Below are 26,397 nucleotides of genomic sequence, written 5' to 3'. Positions count from 1 at the left end.
TGCTGAACATGTAATGGGTGGAGAAAAACATTTCCTAGTGTCCTGTCATTGTGCATGTGATGAGTGTGCAGTGACTAGATTGTACCTCAGTACGACTACTATTTGCTTTTGAAGATTTATTTAGTGTACCTTCAGGTTGTACAATGCATTATAGATGGGATGGGTTGTAATAAAATATCCAAACAGAAGAGAACAAGCAAATAAACATAATAAAGCAGTTACTTTGCAACTCGTGAATAAATCATTATGGGTAAAGGAAAAAAAGTAAGACGCTGAAGAGATGCGTGTCCTAAAAAATAAAAAATTATGTCAATCAGATTATGTCTGAAAAGGATCTGTGAATGTGATCAGTATCTGTTGGGCTGACTAATGAGGCAGGAAGGTGGTCCCAGTCATGGCCTATCTTATGAACAAAGGACTACTGTATATACTTATAGCACATTCTAGCAGCAGATCCAACCATCTTTTCCTTTCTGTACTTTATTGCCAAGTTAGATGTTGAAAGATCTTGTGCCAAGAGATCTCCGTGAAGTTACTGCACGAGATCATGTCTTTTGCTCTTTAATAACTGTGTTTAAAAGTTTTAAAGTGTATGAGTGAATGTGAAGCTATCTGTTTTTGTCTTTTGGGTTAAGCAATTCAAATGGGGCTTTTCTCCTCAGACAAGGACCGGAGACGAAGGCGCAGTCGATCTCGATCCAGGAGCCGTGAACGCAGGCGTCGTTCCAGGTCTCGGGAGACCAGGAGGAGAAGGTACCCCCCTCTTTCTCTTTAGGCAGTACACATTTCTGTACAGAGAGCTTACAGAAGGACATGTTAAACTTCGCAAGAGCTTTCTCACTGTTTATTTGATTGTCAGTCTCTTGAGTCTGTTCTATTTTGATAGCTAGCTCTGCTTTCTGTTTGTAACATAGTCACCACTGGGATAGCATGTGTTCAGTATAAGCTACTCAGATCTTGTCAAAGGCTCCCTGTGTTGGTTCAGTGACTCCCCGCGGGGGCGTCTGTGTCAGCAGGTGTTTGATGTGTTGCGACACCATGTACCCGAGCACATGAGGGTTGGACCCTCCCACGTTTAGCCAGGCGCGGCTTAGCTGTGTCTGGGGAAAGGGCGATCCTGGTGTTTGAGCTGATGCCGGGTGTTCTGACCTTTAAGGCCCCCTGGTGGAGGCAACACACCTCTTTGGACTCTGCTTCATATGGATGGCGCCTCCAGACTGACTCACCTGGAGAGAATCGGCAGTCTCCTTTTCCTGTCTTTCTCTTCCACTTTTCTATCTTTCCTGTCTTCAACACAAGGGAACTTTGCTTCGCTACCAGACACAGTCAAAACCCTGAAGAAACTGTTAGAACTCTCTGACCGAAACACTAGGTCCCTGACACAAAGTTAAAGATGGCTAGCGGTCACCTCCTGCTTGAGGTCTGCGATAAACAGTGGCATGAAAAGCTTCCAAATTAGTCTCCTTCAGTGATGGGCAAATCTCAGTGACCCCACATTAATTCATGAATACAAGCAAAGGAGGGATTTCTGACAACCTTTTGAACTTGAGCGAGGAAGTAGAAGGGCTGAAAAGAACAGAATGTTACCAAATAAGAAAGGATAGTACAGTGAAACCTCATTAAACCGTAGTCGGCCATAGCTCAAAATCACTGTTCGAAATCACTCGAAGTACTGCGTAACTGAAATAGCGTGAGATCGCCCACTTATCTGCCAGATTTGTACTCCACCCCTGTTAAGGATCAGTCAGCCAATGGTACGCGCAAATTTTAAAAAATACGGAACTACAAGAGAGTGCGATGAAAGGGCAGAAAACATGCAGTATTTATTCACTTTGTGCGACAAAAGTCTGTTATTTTCGTTTGATGCTGCGGTGGGCTAGCACCAATGACGGCGGCCTCAAACTCGCTTAACTCTTTCCCTACCATGGGGAAAATGGGTGTCTTTTGTAGGTTACACCAAATTTTTTTTTTGAGGGAACTACTGCACTGAATATTTTATGTAACACATAAACAAAAAGCAGAAATTATGCACTTTTCATGCTTAAAAATTTTATGAACTAGATGTGTCATAAAAACGATATAAACTGCCACAATCAAGCTTGTGGAATAAGATTGAACAGAGTTTGTAAAGACATGCTTGTATCTACTATAAAAAACATGTAACAAAAATTTTGAGATATACAATATGTATTGCTGTCTAATAGGCACTATCTCCGAAAAAATCTACTTTTCATTGCGCAGGTGTTCCACTACAAAAATTTAAAGGGACCCTAAAACGATATTGATGATTTTGTGAAATGTACTAAGTCGTTAGAGCAGGTCCTTCTGATCATTATTTGACACGTCTAAGTGCTCCATGTAAAGACTGTAATTTATTATAAGGTTTTAAAAATGTACATCGCTACCGATCGCAGTGCTTCACTCGGCTGAATTTTCAGCTGCCCCTGACCATTTGACACAAGTTGCCCTAACCCTTTCAGGGTCATTTCTTTCGCCATATGCGAGAGCCCATGGTAGATTTCTTTTATTGCAGATTCCAATTCTGAAAGACCTATTTCGAAAAAAATTTACAGTCACCGACCGTTTATTCAGACCTCACGGGGACTGCGGAAATGTCCGAATAAATAGGTGTCCGAAAAAGCAGATTAAGAAAAAAAAAATGAAATCCTTTATTTCCACGCACTTATTCGGGCTCGACAGTAGGCTTGAAGAAATCATGAATGCGTCGTTGCACGCTGTTCCGTTTACGCGCAAGCAGATAAGCCTGAATCTCGGAGAGGGTCGTATGGTCACTATAGGCGGCTGAAAGCACAGTCACTGCTTGTACACGCTCCGCATGCGACGGCAGCGTAGCACATGGTGCGTCATCTTCCGACTCAGAGTCATCGTCGGGCGGTGCATCTCCGACGATATCAAGGAAGTCTTGCATAAATTTAATTCAAAGCTGCTGTGTGTTCAAGAGACTCATTTAAAGCTTACACAGACAGGCTTTTTACTGCAATTAGCCATTTTCCTCATTTTCCAATGAGCTGCCTGAGCCTTACACCCTCGTTGGTGATTTCAACAAGCAATGCTCTCTGGGGAGACCCTCACTGCAATGCAAAAGGCTGTTTAATAGGAGGTATGCACTGAGCTCGACCCGCGAGGCGGCGACAGTGTCGCTGGGGCAGCTGCGCCATGTTGACGGTCGGGGAGCATAGAAAAAAATGGCACCGGTCTTACTCGTGCGAACATCTGATCCCTATCTTTTGGCCCGCCGTTCGCCTTGTTTTCTTATCCAGTCGCTGATATATAAGCAGGACGTTTCAGTGTCTCGTGCGCAGTGCTGTTCTACGTCTATGAACAGGTCTACGTACAATGTTTACGTATCCGGACAGACTACGCTCCGGTGTGGCCGTGCGTCAACTGAGCTTCGGTGTCGCGGTGAACTGTGCTATTTTGGGATGCAGCAGTCGCACAAGAAACTCGGGTGATAGGAATATGTTGTCCAGATTGGGTTCCTCTCGACAAGTGGTTATTTCTATTCTTAACTGCAACCTTAATGTAAAAGAGCACAGCAGCTATGTGCGAGCACACCTCTGCCAGGCCTGCCTTGCAGGTGCAGTGTGCCGCCAGCATGTCGCCGTTTTATTTTGCGAGAAGCCATGGTGCGAGTGGCTTTTCATCGAATGATTGTGATTGACAAACCTGGGAGGGCAAAAAAAAAATACTGTTTTGGCAAGACCTGAATAATTGACGTAACATAAAAATTACGAAGCCTGTGTAAAATCAGTGTTTAGTTTTTTTGGGGGCGGGGGGTCTTTTTTTTTCCATTGAAGCAAATTTAACGTTATCCTTTGACGACGCAAGTGGACAACGCGGAGTAAATTCCGTAATGAAGGCGATCATGTTACGCGACCACTATGACTTGCGGCTGCTGCACCCAGCCGCTCGCCAGATCATTGTGGCCTTCCATCGACTTGTAGGCTTTCGATTGCTTGCAGGTCGTGGAGCTCGGTGCATTTGCAGTGTAATCCTTGATGTCTGCTACGTCCACGTGAGGCAGTAGTCTGACATTGCGCCGAAGCTGATGATCTTTGAGTTCGAGCTGGTCGACACAGTTGCACGAGTGCACTTCATTTTCATAACGCGATTTTTCTGGTTCACTCAACCTACGCACGTACGTGCTTAGGCCCATCGTTGACCTAAGACATACTACTCGATAGCCAAGTCAGAAAGGCACATTGAAAAGGTCGTTTGACGGTTCGTACGTATCGGTGGACCACTTGGCGACCCAGGCCTGCTTGCGTAGGCAGCGCGAACTTGCGACCGCAGTTATGGCGGCCTCCGTGGATGCTGCTAGCGCTCCTAGCAGATGATGTCATGTGCATACCCCCTATAGAAGATTTCCATGTTCCTTCAGGTGCATGCTTTTTAAATAAAAAGGAGCCAAAGTTATAGTACAGCACATAGCACTTTGTGATAGATTTAGCCATCTCCTTTGGGACACTTCTGCCATCCCTAGAATGGGATGTAATTAAAAATCTATATGGTCGTGATCGTTTTCCCATTTGTCTCAAAACATCAGAAATACATGATTTGTTCATATAGACCCCCTCGATGGAAACTAGAATCCACAGATTGGGGGGAATTTCACCAAATGACGCTTAGCCATCGAAATGCTTTTAAAGATTTTAATCTCAATGGTGCCGTTTCCTTTTTTTTTACCACTTTTATAATTGATGCCACATGCGAGTGCATACCATAAACAAATGGGTCTCCAAAAAAGAGGCAGGTTCCTTGGTGAAATGGAGTTTGCACGTAAAAAGCAAAGTAAAGCTTGTGGCCTGCTGTGAAAGTCCCCAATGGCAGAAAATTTCTGAAATTTCAAGCATGTGAAGTCGCAAGAACAGTAAATACGATGCAGTGCTGGAAAGGATAGCTGGGAAAAATGTGTCTCCAGTATAAACTCCTACACTTAAGTAGCAAAAGTATGGAACAGACTATGGAAGTTAACAAGTCGGCAACCTTACCCATTGTCTTTAGTGGACGTTCAAGGAGAGAGCCTTGAAGACCAGCCTAATGCTCTTGGAGAACATTTCCAGCTTGTGTCCAGTTCTGCAAATTATTCAGAGGCATTCGTCAGACTTACAGCAATAGCGGAAAAATAAGGCTGAACCGTAAATGTAGCCGGAATGAACCCTATAGCCTACCGTTTAGCACTGCCGAGCTCAAAGCTTTCTTGAACAACTCTATGAAGTCTGCTCTGGGACCTGATAGTCTTGTACACAATGATCAAACATCTTCATCCTGACACAAAAGTAGTAGTACTGTCCCTTTTCAACACATCTGGGTAACAGGATACATTCCACTGTGATGGAAAGGAGCTATTGTGGTACCTACCTTCAGACAAGGAAAAAATGTGTCCGTAGTGGCAACTTACCAGCTCGTAGTGCGAACAAGATCAGGGTGTCTACCAACCGGGAAAACCAGGAATTCTCAGGGATATTGAGTAGTTTGGAAAAACTCGGGGAAAACTCGGGAAATTTGTGCCTCTATCAGAGAAAATTAGCGGTAATTTTGCTGAAAGGGTAGAAAGTCGCGGTAATGCTGGCTCGAGTAATAGATAGGAATCACAATAAATCGTCTTTGACGCCCTGTCGTCGGCTGGAGGAGTTTCCAGTGTACAGTCAACAACCGACTTTCCGGATGCCCGATAATTTGGACGGCTTCGCGTCAGCACCACGTACCCCATAGAGTCAATGTATCAGAACGTCTGATATTTCGGACGGAAGAACTCTTCGCTGTTTGATTTTCTGGACATTTTACCGTAACCGCAGGTCTGAAACCACCATGTATCCCATGTAGTCAATGTATCGGAACGTCTGAAATTTCGGACGCGAGAACCCTTCGTCGTCAGATTTTCCGGACTTTTTGCCGTGACCGCAGGTCTGAAACGGCATTAATCAAAGCCAACACCGCTGCCGTATTGATTACCTCATCGCCTTGTAATCGGCGCTCTCGCACACAGTTCCACTAACAGCTGTAGCCAGCACTGCGGCAACGCTAGACCTAGCTGCTTCGACATTAGCTATTAAGCTTCTTGCCGTTGGGTGCTGTGTTTTTCATTGAAAGAATTCGCTGCTGTCAGCAATGGCACCAACTGTGCCTTTGTGGTCCTCACAATTGGCTTCGAAGCTCGGAAACCACAGTGCGTTGAATAACGCCGGTTCATGAAGTCAGCTTCGCCTCATTACAGGAATGTTACGTGGCGAAGCATACGCAAAAGTATTGCGGTGAAGCATTATAAGTGTCGGAAGGGGTATTGTCATGGGTCTCAATATGTATTCCTTAATTATACACGCATGCATCCGGAATCTCCTGTTACAGTACGAGCACCGATATGCCTAATACGTGTACCGACAAGCCTTCAGAGTGTTTTCGATTGTGCCTGTGGCGGTTTCAGCCCTTAAGGGCAGTAAATGACATGCGTTTGTTTTCGAACTGCCCGATTTTTCTGACGTTTTCGCGGCCCCTACCTAGGAGTACGAAAAATCGGACGTGGACTGCACAACTGACCAAGAAGATGCTTCAGATGGTTCGTGGGGCGAACGAGTGGAGGAAGGAGGACAAGAACAGAAAGAACCTATGCATTGAGGAATGAACGGGAAAGGAAGCGTGCTGCCGCCGTTTTGAAGGAGCTTGAGCTCAAAAAAAAAAAATTGTTGGGTGATGCCGGGATGCAGGTGTCATCATCCAAACTAAAATAAACTCTTTAAAGCAGTGAAACACAACACTGAGGCGTTGTGTGCGGGCTGAGAGTATGCCAGGGCAGCTGAGGTTGACTTACGAGCTCTTGAGAATCTCAATTGTGACAAAGTTCGGGCCTCATACCACTGAGCTTGCTATCAGTTGATAGAAATAGCTCCTATTAGAAAATATTTGCTTCTGTATGCATCTCCTTTTTATTCGTATTTAGGATGTCCTACTCGATTTGCAATATTTTTAAAAAATTTTATTTGCTGTGCATATCACTAACCCCTCCTCAGTATTCAAACTGGAATAAGTTTTTTTTATTTGTTTCATATGCTTACTAGAGTGACAGCATTGGATGACATGGTTTGAGCCCGTCTTGACATAAGATGTAGTTCTGCGTCACTCAGGGAAAACCTGGAAAACTCTGGGAATTTGGAAATGTCAACTTGGTAGACACCCTGAAGCTGCCTCTGCAAGTTATTTGAAAAAATGATTAATTGTTGGCTATCACATTTCCTTGAATAAAACAAATTACTTGACCCATACCAATGTGATTTTAGGCAAGGCCATTCTGCAACCGATCATTGCATGCACTCATGACGTTTTTATTCACAAAAAATTCTTTCTATCCATGTTCCTTGACATTGAAACAGCATATGACGCAACTTGGCGCTACGGAATTTTGAGAGACCTCTTAGAAATGGGCATACATGGTAATATGCTTAATACAAAGTTACTTATCGGACTGTGCATTCTGTGTTAAGAGTTCACAATGCCCTATGCAGGCTATCTATTCAGGAAACTGGTGCACCACCGGGTGGCATGCTTAGTTGCACTCTTTTTAGAGTAAAAATGAATCCTCTACGTACACACAATCCATGAAGTGTGTTTTATTGACTTGCATTAATGGACGTGCAAATAGGATTCAAATGCTGTGACCTCGCAGTCTGTAAGCAACAGATTCAACTTGGCCTCTCTATAAAGTATCAAAATGGGTGACTGAGAGTGGATTCAGGTTAAATCCCCTTAATAACTCCTGCGTCCTGTTCTCAAAAAAGAGAACCCTGCTCCCAGATCCTGATATTTAGCTGCATGGACAGTGTAATGGTTGGGGTCGGGCATGAAATAGATGGTAGCTGGCCCATGCCGTCGTCCAACTCATCTGTTCTGAGGACGTTGTTGAAGGGAGAGACTTGTTCTCATCGAGAACGAGGAATATGTGATTTATTTACAGTATCTACTTGAGAATGTTACTGTTCATCCGTCTAGCATGACTGAATGAGAATGCACGCCCAGCAGCCGCGTAACAGCTGCTTATAAACACTCTGTCCTCCCTAGATCCCTAGGTGAGGGAAAACGGCCGTTCGACCAAACGAAGCGTTCAAAGTCATCGTAGCCGACATGCCTTTGAGGGGGAGGGTTTACACACTCACTTCCGCACAGGTTTCACGGAACACACCGAGGTGAGAAGGTTCCTCGCAGACAGGGGTCTGCCCCGAGCAGGCGCCTCCTGATCCCTGGTTTGACTTTGCAGTCAGTGGCATCTGTCCATTTACTGACCACTTCTGGGACCCGTGAGACCGCACCGCAAAACTTCTAGGAGTTCCCCCGCTCCAAACAAACCGTGGCGGCAACAGCGAAGCGACTAACAATACTTGGTCTGCCGACCGCGTCTAGACATAGTGGCGCCGTACAGCTGTTGACACAGCGCATTGTCGTCCTTACAAAGCGAGTCGCCGCAGCGGGGTGGGAAGGCTTAGAGGTCGCTTCTCCTCTAGATCGCCAGCCCCGCAGCTGCGTTGGGCTGGGAGAATTTTGTAGGTCGGTACTTCTGCAGGTCAATCGTAACAGCAGCAATTGCCTGTGAACACCGAACATAAATTTTTAGGCATCATTTTAGACATGAAACGAAGCTTCATTCCACACGTAAAATACCTCAAGATTAAATGCCAAAAAACAACGAATTCTCTTAAAATTTTGTCACACACATGGGGCAGTGACAGAAAGTGCCCCGTGAATCTCTATAAAAGCCTGATATGCACACGCTTAGACTATGGGGCCATAGTGTATTAGTCTGCCATTCCAACACCCTAAAGATGCTGAACCCTGTTTACTATCTAGGTATACATCTGGTGACCGGAGCCTTCAGGACAAACCCAATAGAAAGTCTCTGCACAGAATCGAATGAATGGTCACTCCATCTGCAGAGGCGCTACTCCAATTTCTTGTATTATCTGAAAATACACTCAAGCAATGAGCACCCCTCCTATTCAACTGTATATGATATTACTTGTGCTAACCTTTTTCACAACTGACCTGTAGTGAGAGAGCCTTTTTCACTGTGTTTAAGGAACCTTAGTGAGGAAATGGGTATTACAGTCTTTCATTATCCTCCAATGGCTCCAGTGAAGCTGTTATTGCTGTGGCAGGGGTAAATCGTTAAATGTGACTCATCAGTTACTGATGTAACAAAATATGCTACAGATGTGCACATACAAATGCGTTTCCTAGAGCTTCAGCCAAAGCCATTCTTGAAGCCATATCTATGCAAAAAACTGAGGTATTGTCAACACTTGTGGGATGTGGAAACATTGAATAAGCTCCATGTGAGTAAACCACTTTTAGGGAATTGGCCATCATTAACAAAGTCACCTCAGAATAGGGCACACATATGGTACCCATTCATACCTTTTCACTAGCGCTGAACCTCCTCTTTGTGGTAGATGTGACGAGAGGCTGACCGTACTCCACCTCTTGCTGGAGTGTTGGGAAGCAGAAGCAGAACGACAAAAGCACTTTCATCTGGCATACCAATGGCTCATTCCTCTTCATCTTGCATTGTTTCTTGGATCACAACCATTTTTGGAAGAACAATCAGCATTAAATTATTTATGTGATGTTGACCTATTGCATGTTATAAGTCCACGAGATTCACAGCACAGAGGCTGCTGCTGCGATAGTAGCGTCTTGTATGGCACACATCTCCAGGCACTTGTGCTTAGGAACGCTGTTCAGGCAATAATGCTACGTACAGTGACATATTTTGGTATGTAACCTCTTCATGGTATATAGTTTGTACATAGCACACATCATTTTTCGTTGTCATAGTTTTAATATATATATATATATATAAACGAGAAGAAAGGAAGCTAACCGAGGGGCCCGATTTTGATTAGTCGTATCATAAGAAGCCAACAAACACTGACACCAAGGACAACATAGGGCAAATTACTTGTGCTTAACAAATGAAATAAAGAAACGATAAGTTAATGGAAATTAAAGTGGATGAAAAAACAACTTGCCGCAGGTGGGAACCGAACCCACAACCTTCGCTTATATATATACAGTCGAACCCGGCTATATCGAACTCGCCAAAAAACGCCTATCAGTTCGATATAGAGCATAATTCGATATAAGCCTGCTAAATAAGTGGATGTCATAAAAGCACATACCATTTATAAAATCACTTTATTGATGAAACTAGCTTAGTTTCGCACGAAATAGTCCTGTATTTTCTTCTGCTTGGGCAGTTTCGCTGCGTGCGAGGCACGCACTTTTCCACTTTGTTTAAGGAGTCGAAGCAGCTGAGGCCGCAACATTCCGCATTCGCGCAGAAGCACCGGACTAGTGCGAGCGCACCGGTCACTTCGGAAGATGTGGGCCAAAGACAGTCGTTGCTTTCCTCGTTTTGCCCATTTTCACTTGTGCTCGGCACGATGTCGGCAATATAGTCTTCGTTTCCGGACTCTCCCGTGGTCGCGACACCACCATTTGCGCTCACAAACTCGTCCACCGTTGATTCGTCAACAGCTCCCGGAAATTCTGACAGTTCGCTCCAAACTTCGGCAACAACGGCAACGGCTTCGTCGCATTAATCAGAATTTACAGTCATCACCGAGCACGCGGAAGTCGGTACGGCTGAAGCTATTTCGGATGAACCACTCGTACACGGCCGCGCGTACGCGTCCCGCAACATTCCGCATTCGCGCAGAAGCACCGGACTAGTGCGAGCGCACCGGTCACTTCGGAAGATGTGGGCCAAAGACAGTCGTTGCTTTCCTCGTTTTGCCCATTTTCACTTGTGCTCGGCACGATGTCGGCAATATAGTCTTCGTTTCCGGACTCTCCCGTGGTCGCGACACCACCATTTGCGCTCACAAACTCGTCCACCGTTGATTCGTCAACAGCTCCCGGAAATTCTGACAGTTCGCTCCAAACTTCGGCAACAACGGCAACGGCTTCGTCGCATTAATCAGAATTTACAGTCATCACCGAGCACGCGGAAGTCGGTACGGCTGAAGCTATTTCGGATGAACCACTCGTACACGGCCGCGCGTACGCGTCGGGCGCCACGGGCACTACGGGCACCGGGTCGCGAGTTAGGCCGCTTTAGCCCTAATTTCCCCCTTCAAGATCGTGCCGAGAGTGCACCTCGGAATCTTGTACGTTGCGGGGACATCCGACTTGTCACCGCGTTCGACCCGATTTATGATTTCGAGCTTCACGACGAAAGGCGAATTCTGCCGCTTCATCACGGCAACGCTGCGGGAGAAGGCGCACACAATGAATCAGATAAGCAGCGAGACAACTCGCACTTTCGCCATCTTGCACGACGAGGGCACAGGAGCCTCTGATTGGCTGTCTGAGCAAGCGGTGCCACAGAACACCTATACAAACTTAGAGAAGGGAAACTGTACCTTCCACAGTGCTACGGAAATAAGCGTAGCGGTGGCGTCGTGAACTAAAGTATGCGACCACAGGTGGCGCTGTACAACCGGAAACGGAAACGGGGTTTTGCGCAGCATGGCCGCTTTACCAGGTGTTCTGTGGCTTTACTGGGTTTCTGGCTGCTGCGCCTCGATCGTGCTCCCGCCAGTTTAGTTGCTATGTGGCAAACCTAGCGCCTAAATTTATATGTAGGCGCTACATTTGCCACACAGCAACCAAACTGGCGGGAGCACGATCGAGGCGCAGCAGAATACATGTAGCGCTGAGTCATATCGAGTTAAGGCACACTCTGAACTGACTTTTAAGGGCATCCCGAGCGGTTTTTCGTTTATTACGCCGCCGTTGCCCCGAGTTGTGCCGCCGCGCTCCAGCTGTTGCATTTCGTGTAGGGCTACTGACATAATGCGGTTTCCAGGTGGCACGATGGCCTCGACTGGAATAAACGCACACGACACCAAAGATTGAGCAAGCCTGAAAATATTTTATTTTCATTTTACAAGTACAATAAAAAGCACACGTCTACGCATCCACACAAACGCGGTTACATAGTCAAGAACATAGTCAAGAAATGGCTCATTAATAAGGGTACCACAAACGCACAAGAAAGAAGACCTAAGCTACAAAACGTACGGCCGGCTGCTAAGTATAATAATTTCCCTGTCACCGCGTGTCACTTTTATACAGCATCTTTACAGCACTACCAGGCCGGGTAGTTTGGCGGAAAGAACGCAACAGCTTACGGCCGTCAGCTGCCTCTTCCTTACGAGTGTCATAATTATCCTAATCTCCGCATCAACGTCGTGCAACTCCGCATACAGGTATCTGTATCTGAACCATATGTGCCAGCTTATTACATGTGTAGTGAAATTATCATAACCACTGCGTCTTATCAAACGTATTGGTTTTGCAAATGCGCATTACAGCTGACGGAACAACATACTGTAAGAGAAGCACAAGAGAACAAGGAAAAAAGGAGGGTACAACACTTGAAGAAGAAATGAAGAATTAGTAGGCGTACAGCAAACAAGCGATGACGGAGAACACACAATGATGCATCGGGTGTTCTGTGACATCGATTTGCGTAGTTACGGTGTTATGGAGATCAACGGCATAAAAACGTACCTTCAAGCGTACTTCCTCAACCTCCGCCGCATTCATTATGATAATCAACGCCTAAACAAAATGAGGCACTATTTTTTTGCCAAGCGTAGACCTCTTTACAGCAAGTCTATGTAATGACTCGCAGACGAAACCAGCATGCTTTCGAAAATGTTTTACCGCCGTAGTATTCGAACGCCAACGGCCAGGAAACACATCGATGCCAATAGGCTGTCGGCTGTCGGTGGTTATTCAAGTACAAAAACCTTGACGCTATGACTAAAAAGCAGCTTCAACAATCAAATTTAAAAAAAATCAACTGCCTATTTGCCTGAGGTAAAGAAACATCCTTAGACACCTCGACTGTTTATGTCAATGGTTTGTGTAAAGTAAAAAATTCAGCATGTTCAGCGCCCCTAGCAGAAAAAGCACAAATTAAAGTATTCGACCAAATTACAGTAACTCCACTTGCGCGCTCACGCTGAAACACGCCTCGATTGATTTTTCGCCCTCTGTGGCCATTTGTTGAACTTGAGAGTGTGCGGGGCCTGGCGGTGCGGGCGGGCGGGCCAGGATCATTTTTTGTAGGGGGGTGTCGGCGGCTCCGAGGTAGCGCGGTCGCGTAGGGAGAGCGGTTGGATGGAGCCGCGCCGCCGAGTTTTCCCGTCACCGCGAGGGAAAGCCAACTTCCGGGGGCACTTTCCGCCGCTTGACGTTCGATATATCGGGAGTCGCTACTAGTTTTGTTCGATGTAAGCGTAATTTTTGCTATATATACTCATTGTAACTATACCGTGTCCAAAAATTGTTCGATATATGGAATAATTCGATGTAAACGGGTTCGATATAGTCGGGTTCGACTGTATATATATATATATATATATACATATATATATATATATATATATGCACTTTTCACTTAACGTTTTTAGGCCTCTTTTCAGCCGTGTTTCAGCCACCACTCATAATTCACAGTTCATGTACCATTGACAAGCCCTTACTATCAACTTCGTGCTTTTTTGGCCACATCGGGCCCTTTCTGCAATAAAACCCACTAATCATCATCATTGGCTCAGTGACTGTGGTGTCCTCCTGCTGAGCACGAGGTTCCAGCTTCAATTCCCAACTGTAATAGACTGTATTACGGTGGCAGCGAAACGAAAAAGAATGCTTGTGTACATAGATTTCTGTACGAGCTAAAGAACCACAAGTGGTTGAAGTTAGTGTGGAATCCTCTGCTATGGCACCACCCATGGCTTGTGTATTGCTTTGGTATGTTAAACCTCTTTATCTTAATTTAGTGTCTTGTCAGACTATTATGTTCTGTTGCAGTGCAGTAATGTAAACAGGTTTGTGGTAGCAAAACAGTTCTCTTCCTTTTGTCATTATCACCCAAGTTATCAGGATTGTATGATTGTGAATGGTGGGTCATAAAACAGGACTAAAATTGAGTGAATGGAATGTTACATTATGCCTATACAGGGCCCTTGTCTTATTGAAGTCATGCATGTTAATGTATACTGCATCATGTTACAAGCCATGACATTGCTTTGGTGTTCGCTTGCAGCCGAAGTCGTAGCCGAGACAGAGGCGCTGCCGGAGGAGCAAAAAAGTCTCGCAGAAGGAAGCCCTCTATTTACTGGGATGTGCCGCCTCCTGGCTTTGAGCACATCACTCCCCTTCAGTACAAGGCCATGCAAGGTAGGCAGATGTTTCCAGCCTGGTCTTGCCTATATCCAACTTGATATTTCCCAGAAAAGGAAAAGGCCTGTAGTACAAGGCCTGTAAAGGGAAACTGAAGAGTCTGTCGAATTCAATAAGACACTCATATATGCATGCAGGAAGCGTATAAACCATGCAGGTAAAATTTTGGGGTGGATTTTTTACTTAGGAGCAATATAATCGTCGGTTAAAATTGCGCTGTCGCTCCGCCCCCCGTCAAGCGCCGCGCGCTGCTGCTGACGCTGAGATGCGAGCGGGGACCTGAAACTGGCGTAGTGACGTCAGCACTGGTGTTCCGTTCCTTCGCAGTCTCAGCGGCCGTGCCTGACCGTGCTTGTTTCTGCGTGCTTGCCTTTATTAGCTGCTTCGCTCGACCCTGCATTCCTTTGTTTGTGTCTATGTAGAGTGGTGGTTAACGTGCGCACCATCAATTGAAATGGTGGGCCGACAATGCCACCGTTCTGTGCAGCCTACAGTTGCATGAAAACTAGCGGCCACGACAATGTTTTCTTCCATTACTTCCCGCAAGACAAGAAGCTTTCAGCTAAGTGGGAGGCTGCTGTAAAGTGAAAGAATTTTAAGCGCTCAAGAACAACACTGCTGTGTTCTAACCATTTCTGTGATGACGATTACTACCAGAGTTTATCAATAATGCGTACTTTGGGTTCTCCTTCGTGTTAGCATGCTGAATGGAAGGTGCATGTTTATCTCCCACCTTTGGCGCAGGTTTCATGGCCAAGCGCCGCAAATTTTCTATTCGCACATGTGTTGTGAAACAGCCTGCATGCAGCTACCATAACACAGTGCAAGTGTAAAGTTTGCATGTGTTGGAAAGCCGGCTCACTCCAGCACGCTGCGCTCCCCCTTCTCTTGCGCACATAGAGAAACTGACCATCTCACGTAGCCGACGGAATTTGCCGGTTACGAGTAGCATGCAGATGGCGCACTGATGAAGGTTCTACACTACATGTGCTACAAGAGGCGGTAAACTTCTCCCGCATTTAAACCGGCTTTGTAGATTGCTGACAGCTTTGGGGCAACGCACAAATGCCGAAGATCGCATCACCGCTTACGTTCTACGAGGAGGCATGCAGGAACATAACACTACAGTTGTTTGCCCGGAAACGAACTCACTGGATCGCTGAGTGCAGCTTACCAAAAACATACTCACTAAAGAACATTTCCAACACGAGGAGATGCTAACGCTTCGCCTTCGTTTGCGTCGAAAACACTGCTTGCACCAGCATTTTTTGCTTCCTGGAGAGGCTGGCTCTTCGCAATCGGCTCGTACATCTAGGGAGTAAAGTATAAACCCCATGCAAGCGACCTTGCATGCGACAGCGACAAGTGAGGCGATGGAGATGGCTTTCGGGCTCACTGGTCGGCTACAAGCCGAACTCCATGCGAGCGACGGCTTTGAGCGACGACTTCCTGGTATGAGGGCAGCAATATATGCGCCGAAACTAGCATGACGCGTGCTTTATTAACCCTTTCGCTGTCGGACCTTTCTGGCCGTGACGCCCCCCCCCCCCCCAGTGTCAGCTTGGTTTCAGGGAACGAGCATAACAGGGAATGAACATAGCAATTTATTTTTGATTATGATTGGTATACAAACAACATACTCAATGCAATATGCACATTTCAGTGTTCTGCAGCTGTTGTTAGTAAACATCATCATTATCAGCCTGACTATAACATCCATTCAACATCCGAACCTGACGATGCGGAACTCACCTCTTCCTCGCATGAGTCTGTCTGAGTCCGAATCCGAGCTCGGCTCGTATTCTGAATCGGAATTGAGCCACCGCTCCAATGAACAGACGAAAGTCCGCGCTCTCAGCCATCCGAAAGTAACCGCGCGCAGGGAACATGCGCTTTCAATCGCCCGCACAATGGAGAGAAATGGGACGTTGCGTGATCAAGAAGACGGAGGGAGATGGAAAAAGGCTAAAACAAAGTTTGAAGGGCTTTACGTTTGCTGCTGCAAGTCGGAAGCGAGGGTGCGGCGAGAGAGCAAAAGCAGCAATCGAGTCACTCTTTAGAGAGGCAACGGTGCGGCGCGTGCCTCTGAACTTGACGCGCTGTAGCAGGCACACCAACAGAAGAAAAATAAAAACCTTCAAACCAGCGGAGATGGCAGAACAACCCTTGAACCCATAACCACACGCGCGCGACGCATGATACAGCGAACGCGGAGCCGCCGCGCCACTCAGCAGAGAGAGAGGGGCGAGTGGCAGTCACACCGTACTCTTCAATACATGCACTAACACAGGTCGAGGCGAAAATACGAACTTGTAGAAAGAGTGAACAGATGGCATGGCCAGTCCAGGAGCGCCAGCTTTACGCTCAGGCGCGAAATTTTGAACGCACGATAGAGCGTACCGGTACGTCAGTGACACTGTGGGGAGGGGAGCGCGAAGATGTTCTGGTACGTCCGTGACAGGGAAAGGGTTAATTTAAGTTGATGTATTTTACTGTAAAAAGGAGCACAGAATATTTCTGAAGGTCTTGCACTAGGTTCTTATTCTTGCACATGTAAAATTCAATAGTTTGCTCATCCCGTGCAACAATCAGTAGTATTTGAGTTATGTGCATCCAGTTCCGGCTTCGCGCTATTGGCTAGTCGCTCATAGCACTTTCGAGCGACAAGTTCTAGATTTCTAGAAAGGAGCGGTTGAGCGACAACGCCAAGCGATCTGTACAAGCGACGACCCGTAATGTTGCCCGAAGCCGTTGCCGTCGCACGCAAAATCACTGTCATGGGGTTTGGACTTAACGCCGAACTCCTAAGAGAAACGCAAGCTCTTGAAATTTTCCATTACCATCTCGGCAAAACAGCAGACACAAGAAAGACGACAGGACAAGGCGCTACTCTCAACTGACATCATTTTATTGCATCACTTCTTTATAGACAGCTGAAACTAGAGGAACATGCGCAGTGAGCACCATGTGGTGGAACCACCAACATCCGATCACAAGAGCGCACTCATGCGACAGAATCCAAAAAACCATATTCAGCACTCTACGAGGTTAAGGAACGCACACTAATGCACTGTGACCCCAATGACTGAATGACTGAGGTTGTTTTGCGCTAAACAAAGTATTCATGGATTCGCACCAACTAGCCCGCCAACGCATTGTGCTGAGCACCAAACTACCTTACACCGTGCTTCACGTGCAGCGGCAGCGGTCGGTCCAGACGAACACCATTGTTGACGTCACGAGGCGCGTGAGCTGCCCCGAGTCTGCTGCTGCACTTTTAGTCGAAATAAAATCTGTTTGCGCTTGTTTCGCTTAATTTCGTTGCAATATTCGAATTCGGAGGATTGAAAACCACGACGTACAGCTCTTAACTCATTTTTTTTCTGGAAAAGCTTTCAGCTTCCCTTTAAAAGGGCCCTGCAGCGCCTTATTTGGGTCCCCATATTTGCGCTAGGTTGGTTCTCGGCATGTCATAGAACACAACGAAAGGAGTTAGGAAAATTCAAGATACAAGCAAAATCTGAGTAACTCACCACTCAAATTGCCACGGCTTAAGGTGCACATTTCACTCCCCTTTATGTGGTATGGCATTGCCTAACAGCAGCAGTGCTTTGGTGTAAGCCGGCGTGCCATGGTTGCCAAGCCTGCCCAGCTTGCTGATGGCTTTATGATGGCCTCAGCGATTTGCCGTCACGTGGTCTAATCTCTGAGGCCATGGTGTCACGTATATAATTATAACAGCTCCCACAAGGTAGCTGTTAGCACTCCGAAGTGCTCAAAATGGGATGCATTGTTCTCGTGGTTGCAGCACCTCGCCTGTGGCTCTGTGATACTTAAAATGGTTTTAAAAGATAATGTTGTTGTAGCTTTTTTCACAGTACTCTCAATATCATGCGAACATAAGCTGCACATTACATTTTGTACCAACCATCATGCAACTCTCCCATTCATCATATCCTGTCTTCGAAGTACAAGATATCTTCGCATCAAGGCCATGTCATTGGCGCCATTTAATAAGCTTTTCCGTATGCGTTACAGGTTTTCAAGCCACACTTTTCAAGCCACAGTCTTTCTGTTCTAGGTTGCGTATGCTGACAGTTAGAGATGCTTTTAGCATAGCTTAAAGCACCAAAATTGAAATATTTAATATTTTAATCACGCAGACAAATCACTGCATCGCTGCTGACCGCATCATTGCCATCACCACTCACTCCTCCATGATTGTTTAAAAACAAATTTACAGATAATCACTGCATTGCGTCTGGGCATTGACGACTTTCAGGCATCGAGCGGGTGGCTGGATCGCTTTGAAAAATGAAACAGGTTTGTGTACAGCCGCTCCTGCAGAGAAAGCACTTCCGTGGACGTTTCGACGGTGAATGAGTGGTTGGAGTCGCTGCCGGAGATGATTGCTACATACAAGCCCTGCGACGTTTTCAACGCCGATGAGAGCGGTATTTTTTACCATATGCAGCCCAAGTAAACCCTTGCATTTAAGGGCGACAGCTGTCATGGTGGCAAGCATAGTAAAGAGCGTGTGACGGCACTATTCTGCGCTAATGAGGACGGTTCAGAAAGGCTGCCCGTGCTCGTTGTTGGAAGGTTTGCGAAGCCACAGTGCTTTAACAACTTGAAGACGCTGCCATGCAGCTACAACTTCAACATAAAGACATGGATGATGTCTTCGCTCTTCAGCAATTTTTTGCAGCAGCTGGATAACAATATGGGTGCTAAGGCGAGGAAAATATTGTGGACAACATGCTGTGCCACCCACCTGATACTTCCAGCCTGAGGAACAGAAAGGTTGTTGTTTTTTCCCACCTAACTGCACAAGCAGGCTGCCGCCGCTGGATGCCAGCATCATTAAGTGCATCAAGTAAGGGTACCGGAAGCAGTTAGTGCAGCTTCGGTTAGCGCAGCGAGTCGGAAAGAAAAATCACTGTGCTCGACGCCATGTATTTTTATTGCCGCTTTGTGGAACGCGGTGTCGCAAAGCACAATCGCTAAGTTGGTTTAAGCACTGTGGCTTTAAGCGAGAGACTGGCTCCTGTGCTGGGGACGCAACAACCTCGATGCCGCTCAAGGCTGATGCAGGCTTCGCCGGTGACGATTTCGAGGGTTTAAACCTTGCCACGACCTTCGCTGAGTCCGTAGAGGCCAACGACAATGTTGCGACCTGCGACGAGGTGTCGCTGGATGACGTCACTGAGGAGGCTTTGCCTCCCTAGTGCCGACACCGCTGCGACATCAGACGAGGGCAACGACAACGCTACAGATGCCATGCCTGTGCCTACCATGTTCGCCAAGGTGCTACAGCACATAGACGGCATCCGGAACTTCATCTGTTCATGCGACACAGTAGAAGACCTCCTTTTGGACGTTGCCCAACTCGAGCGAAAGCTCTTGGTTCACGGATCAAACAAGGTCCAAAAGAAACTTACCGACTTTTATTAAAGTTCGCGTCGGCTGGCGGGAATCGCGGCACTGGGCAGTGGAGTGCCGTAAAGGTTCGTTTGAATAAAGCATGATTGGTACCTGTACTGCAGCATTAATTCTTATTGCATTTACTTTTTTGGTAATTTGCATTTCCAAGCCCTGCAGAGTATGTTAGTAGTTTACATTGAAGTTTCTCGTAAATCCGTCGCGCGAAATAAGTAGTATTTTTATAGGCATAATTTATGTTCGGATTTTGCGACGCTTTTTCGCAGTCCCGAGAAAGTTGTTTAATAGGGTTCCACTGTACTTTTTTTACCCTGGTAACAGCATCATCAGCACACTGGAATCCAGGAACATAGAACATGTAGGCAACCATGCAGTGCGAACTTCTGCTACGTAAGCGGTTCGGGCTCTCACCATTGGCAATGAGGTGTTTAGGCCAGTGGCTGAGAGAAATGGGGCAGAAAAGCATGCAAAATTGGAGTTGAGGGCATGCATTTTTTTCTTGTATTTTCACATTTCTCGACTGAATAACTTTGGACTGCGTACAACTATCGCTGCCATTCTCATTGCATTTATCTCTCCAACCATCAATCTACAAAATCCGCATACATAAAGCTGTGGCTTGAAGTGTTTGAGGGCCCCTTTGAGACTGGCCTGACATAAAAGACGCTGGAAACCTGTTGTTTCAAGAAATTCAGCTTAGCTTCACAGCACTACCCTGAATCAGTGACAAATTGACCTATGGCTTCTGAAATGTTTATGTGTTGGAGAGTTCACGTGAAGTTTCTCACGTGGACTCTTCTGTAAGTTAAAATGTTTGTCTAGAGCTATTGTGCTGTCTTCAGGGACCTGAAGCTATTCATATTTAGGCAATGGCCATTTTGTGGGGAAAGCTAGCTTCCACCTGATTTAGAGAGTAGGTGTAAGTGTGGTTAGCAAATTCACGTTAACAAGAACTGAACCTGCTAGCACTGCTTAACAAAATTCCTCATAACGAACGCACCGGATTCTGCCTACTCACCAATTTATAGAAGTTTTTGTCATCTATACTCCTTGGAGGTAAATTGTGGTTCCAACCATACTGGTGGTTGAGACTGGTGCGGAGGTTGAGAAAAATGCTTTATTTATTGTATGCTGCACAACTTCACAGCAGGATGCTTAACTGCATGCTTCCCTTACAGCGTCTGGTCAGATTCCGGCCACTATGCTGGCAGCTACGGGCGCCATAGCCACAGTGGGCGGGACTACCACGACCATAGGCGGAGGAGGCCTTGGGGGAGGGGGAGGAGGAGGGGGCGCAGGCCCTGTTGCACAGGCAATCATCCAACCACCAGCTGCTGTGCCTATTGTGGGCGGCACCATCACTCGTCAGGCACGGCGTCTCTACGTGGGAAATATACCTTTTGGCTGCTCTGAGGCAAGTGCTCTCTCATTGTTTGTCACAGTAGTGTGTTGATCCCTTACGTCCGGTAGACAAACTAAGCATGTCCACACTTCTCGCACGCCTGGTACCGTGGATGTGCAACAAGGGTGAATTGAGAGTGACAATCTGAGCAGTTCCCAGTGTCTAGTTCGGGTTTTCAATGGCGCTGCAGAAATGAGAACAGAATAAGAAAAATTGACAGCGTTGGGTGCTGCATGTAGTGCCTGGACTTTGCACAAAGGAAGTGCCAGAAATAGGCAGTCAGCGAAGCTCCTGCTGACTCAATTCAACTTCGTCCTAAAGCAGGCGATATTACGAAGATTCTTGATTTAGGCTCTGAGTCCTCCAAAGAGGAGGACATCTCAGTCGGCAGACAGGGGATGCAAGTCAATATGAATGGTCCGCTGACTTAACTTCCATGCTTTCAATTAGCGCTAGCACCAGGCTTTCATTTTTTAAATGGCATAAGCTAATTGATACTGTTTGGAAGCCACTCACACATGAGAAACAAAACTTTTTCTTGCTGTAATTATTCATCAAGGAGTGCAGTAGAACCTCGTTGATATTATTCCGTCACCTATGATTTCCCAGCGCCAACATTTGCGATCAAGAACAAAAAAACTGCCCCAATAGAGTTACACTTATCTTTTACCAGTTCGTTTCGCGGAAAACACAATTTTTCGGCACTAACATTCCATACATCGCCAAACTGCAATCATATGATACATTTTGTGGCCACTGGATCCCATGCAAACAAGAAAATGCACAAGGCTCGTCACTTGAAAATGCCGGTGCGCACTCATTTTCTTATTCTGTGCCAGCAAATTGCCTCCGGGTTCGTCGCATGCCGTATTCAGAGCTATCGCTGGCAACCATATTGCGATAAGCATTTTTGCCCATCTGTTTCACGGTGTGTGGTGCCGTTGGAAGCGCACTGCACGCTTTTAATTGGTGATAACACAAACACATCGCTGTTCCATGCCGCAGACTGATCGTATACGTTTTCCGACTGCTAGAGCCTAAGCACTGTAACGTAAAACTATTCTAAACTTTTCAGAAGCTATTCTAAACAGCTATCCAGAAAAGTTATTTCTGGATAGCTGGAGACTGCCCCATTCTCAAAGGAATAAAAAGATGGCTGCCCGCCGATTGCTCTGGCACTAGCTAGTCGGAGCGGCTGGGGAGCATGGATTTATTTGCGTATAATAAACATTTTTGTGTTGCAGTATAACATTATCGAGACCTTTCGGCACATATATGACATCGCTATGCCACTGCTTCTTTGCTGAGGATCCGTTTTGATGACACCTTTAAGGTGCCATTGCATGTCACCACGATTTTTGACTAGCCACCGCGAGTAAGGGGAAGCGAATCAATCGCAGACACCGGCACCGCCCTGTTTATCTGGTTGTCTACTTTCACGGTGCTGGCTCAGCCCCATCGAAACCCTCTCCACTTCAGCTCCTCGCATTTTGTCAGCCACTTTGATAAGAAAATTTGCTGAATGTAGGCAATGTTATTCTCTTTGAAAGCAAAAAAGTCACCTGCTATAAACTAGGAGCGCGTTTGATTGGGCTTTTCAAACAACACTGCAGGTTACTGCCCGATGCTTATGTCGGTGGTTACGTAAATTTGAGGTCAGGAGAGTTGAATGAAAACAGATTGGAATAGTTTTACGTTATAGGGACCCCATGTAAACAAGAAAATGTGCGAGGTGTGCGCAATCGAGAACGGTATATAGCAGCCCGCTGCATCAGCTTCCCCGCCAAACTCGCTCACCTGAATTACGTGGAAACGCCGGCCTGCACTGTTGCGGCTAGACTGGTGTTCAGGACATGGAATCCACCAAGCCCATCGACTACTACGTCAGGTTATAGAAAATGAAGGAAAAAGGGTTTATTTGGCTTAGTTACACGGCCCCAGTACGGAAGCCCACTCCATGCAGGAGCAAGTTAAGTCCAAGTTCATATCAGGACCCTCTGTCCTTACTCTCGAAAAGTCTGTGCTTTTGATACCGTCGTCTTCCCTGCGTGTTGACTAGGGAATCTGAAGACCTTCCAGCAGCAAATCACCATCGTCGACTCCGTTGTGATACCACGCCCATGCTCGCAGTAACTCCGCCTCCGAAGAGACTGGTTTGGAATAAGTTGCAAGAAAGCAATTTGCGCCTCTCAGGTCGTCGACATCATTCCCCTCCCTACATCCTTCGCTCAAGCTGACCCATAAAGGGCAGGTGAGGGCCTTTTGTGGAACCCATCCAGAGTTGTGTCCATGCGGCGTTGACCTTTGGATAGGCACTGATGGGTGGGTGGTGATTTGACTTGTGTTAAACATCTAATTAACTGTGACTGCCAAATCATCGTTTTTCCCATCCTTTTCATCCTTCGTTCAGGCTGACAGGTAAAGGGCAGGGTGAGGGCCTTTTGTGGGACCCTTCAACAGTCAGTGTCCATGCTGCATCGACGTCTGGATAGGTGCTGATGGATGGGTAGTGGTTTGACACCGGGCAAATGTGCAATTAACGCCTTTGCGGTGTTGAGACGTTACAGCACTGAGTTTCTTATTCCGGTACCAGCAATTCGCCTCCCGAATCATCGCACGCCGAATTCACAGCTATCACCGCCATAGATGGAAGATAGGTGAAAATGAGCATCTTCACCTATCTGTTTTACAGCGCATGGGGCATAGCGTCGTTAGTAGTACACTGCACGCTTTCAGTAGACGATAATCAAAATGCATCACGGTTCCCTGCTGCAGGTGATGCGATATGAGGGTCACATTTCATTTCAGCAGCATCCGGCATCGCCCAACAGCACGATTTTGTTTCGGTTTCCCGTCGCTGTCTTTGAACACTGTGCAATAAGAAAACAACAAAACTTGTCTTGGGATGCCGAAGCCGTACCAGTTCGATATGCATCTGCATCTCGTACATCGTGCACAGTCGAACCCACTTATAACGATACCGGTTTTAACAATGTATTGCTTATAACAATAAGAAGCTGCTGCACCGTCAACTTTTGTATGTTTTCTATGGTGAAATAGCCTGCTTGCTACAATGCCACAATGCCGCATTATCTGTTATAACGATGAAGTTTGGCTGTTAGGTGTCCGAGCTGAACAGTAGTGAAATGCGAAATCCTGGAAAAGGAAACGAGAAATTCGAGCCGCTTCATGATAAGTTGCTGCTCCAACAGCCACCGTGCGCTCATTTTCTAGCCATAGATGTAAATTCTTGGACATTTCAATATTATTTCTCAAGTTCCGGCACACTGTATGTTTATCGGTCTTCTCAGCATGCGATTTCCCTCTGCTTCTTTTGCTAATCCAGTGCATTAGCGCCTAACAAAAACACGACATTATGCCATGCCTTTCTTTAATGTGTGTCTAACTGCTCCCTTTCCATTCCAGTGAATTTGCCAGTATCTAGCATCAACAAGTTCTTAGACCAATCCATCATGACATTAGCCGGGCACACCATTTTGTTTGGGCAGATTCTCCTCTGTGGCTTACTCCGGCGTACACCTACGCCGAGCTGCACCAAACGTGCACGCAACGTAGCAATCCAATCATTGGATCCAATCCAATGCCAATTCCATGTCAATGCCAATCCAATCCAAAGGCCATTGCCAAAGTCATGTTTTCTGAGTATTGTGCTCTAGCAATGAAATAAGTTCATGGCAAACTTGGCAAATTAGACCATAAGGCCAGTGTCTGCTGTTTCTGCCAGCTTTTGTGAAAATCGGCGCATTCTCAATGTACTGCAAGAATACACAGGCGGTGATTGGCATCACGCTTTACATAAATCACAACACATCAACCTATGGCCAGCTGATCTGCAGTTTAGCAGGACAAATAGTATGCCAGTCATGGCTTCGTTCTGCTTTATTGAACAAGTTTTGGGTGGTCGCACAGCGTGCCAACGAGGAGGCTAGCAGAAGTGAACACATTTAGATACTTGACTGCATCTTGAGGTGTATTGTTCCCATGAAGTTAAGCTTCACAGAAACAAAGTTCTGTGGTAGCCGCCAAGCGGTGATAAACAGTATGTGTGTACGCGTGTGGCTACCGCATTGACCAAGCTTGTTACGTGTGATTGACCATCAGCCGTTGGATAGTCGTGCAGGCGTAAGTTCTGTTGAGCCTTGTTCACTCTTGCACTGCATCCGCCAGTCTTCACTTCCCTGCGCCCCTTGGTCGCACAGATAACATGTCTATGGCAAGCAGAGTTCATTCCTTTATTATTCACTGCAGCTGCTTCTTTCTCATCCTTCCGCATAGCTGTTTTGTGTGCCACAAATGGATCGTCCGCTGTCAAAAGCAGAAACAGTGCACAACTGTCACTGACCTGCAAGGCATTTATTGTGCATTCTGAAACACAGCCGTTTCAGTCTGTGATGGCACGTTGGCATGAATCCACCGAAGACAACAACGTACTCCCAAATCGTCCTTCGTCCATGACTTGATGTGTGGTATGTTGTGTACAGCGTTGTACGTGCGCTCATTCCACGCTTTTTACTTCGAGTTCTATCTGTCCGCGACAGCAGGCGGGGAAGCAGGGTCTGAATAACCTGATTCACACAAAATGCAGAGACTAGTGCAAACTTGCACATATGACGCCTTTGCCACGGCACAAGATCTACACTGCAGCAGATCGTGCGACGAAATTCTGGTCACATTCCCTCGACAATTCTTCTCTGTTTGTCTGATTGAGCATTTAAGTTAAACTCAAGGATTGCTTCTTCTTTCTTTATTAGCATTTAAAAAGGGCAAGTCTGGCGACCGAGAGGGCAGAGGTTACATCTCAAAATGTCATTAGGCAAGAAAAGCAACCGCTTCTGAGCCTGAACAAAAGATGCCGAAAACAGCACAAGTCACACACACTAGCACACACCACCATAACAACACTGCCATTGTGCCCCAACAGCATGGCGACTACATTAAGAAATGCCACGTGACTTTTTCCTCAGTTTTCCTTTCTCCATGTGCCGCTGTATTGTCTTCTTGATTGTGCCGTTTGTGTTGCAGTTCGGTATTCCCAATACTAGCCTGGTACAGTCTCACTCAAGCAGGATGTTGGATTTTAAAGAAGCTTCAGATAATGTCCAGTCGCAGGTTGTTTAGCATAGTTATTCACAACAGGACTTTAAAAAATATCATGGAATAGACCGAGCTCAGCGGCTGACTTAAAATTTGAATAAGAGTGGGGACCTTCTTTGCAACCCTGCGTGATTGGAAAAGCAGATTTCATGTTTGTAATTTCATCAGCTTTT

The 26,397-nt window shown here is 46.3% G+C and overlaps 1 protein-coding gene across 1 annotated transcript in view; it reads left to right on the top strand.

The window, feature by feature from the left end:
- The window catches only part of U2af50 (U2 small nuclear riboprotein auxiliary factor 50), a 59,018-nt gene that overhangs the window by 3,971 nt on the left and 28,650 nt on the right, over positions 1–26,397 (top strand). The window contains exons 2-4 of the mRNA XM_075681271.1: positions 663–753; positions 14,129–14,262; positions 20,886–21,121. Coding sequence (XP_075537386.1) covers positions 663–753; positions 14,129–14,262; positions 20,886–21,121 — 461 coding nt within the window. The remainder of the gene's footprint in view (positions 1–662; positions 754–14,128; positions 14,263–20,885; positions 21,122–26,397) is intronic.

Source organism: Dermacentor variabilis, chromosome 2, assembly GCF_050947875.1.
Source record: "Dermacentor variabilis isolate Ectoservices chromosome 2, ASM5094787v1, whole genome shotgun sequence".
In the NCBI taxonomy this organism is placed as follows: Eukaryota; Metazoa; Arthropoda; class Arachnida; order Ixodida; family Ixodidae; genus Dermacentor; species Dermacentor variabilis.
This window is presented reverse-complemented; position numbering and strand designations above follow the sequence as displayed.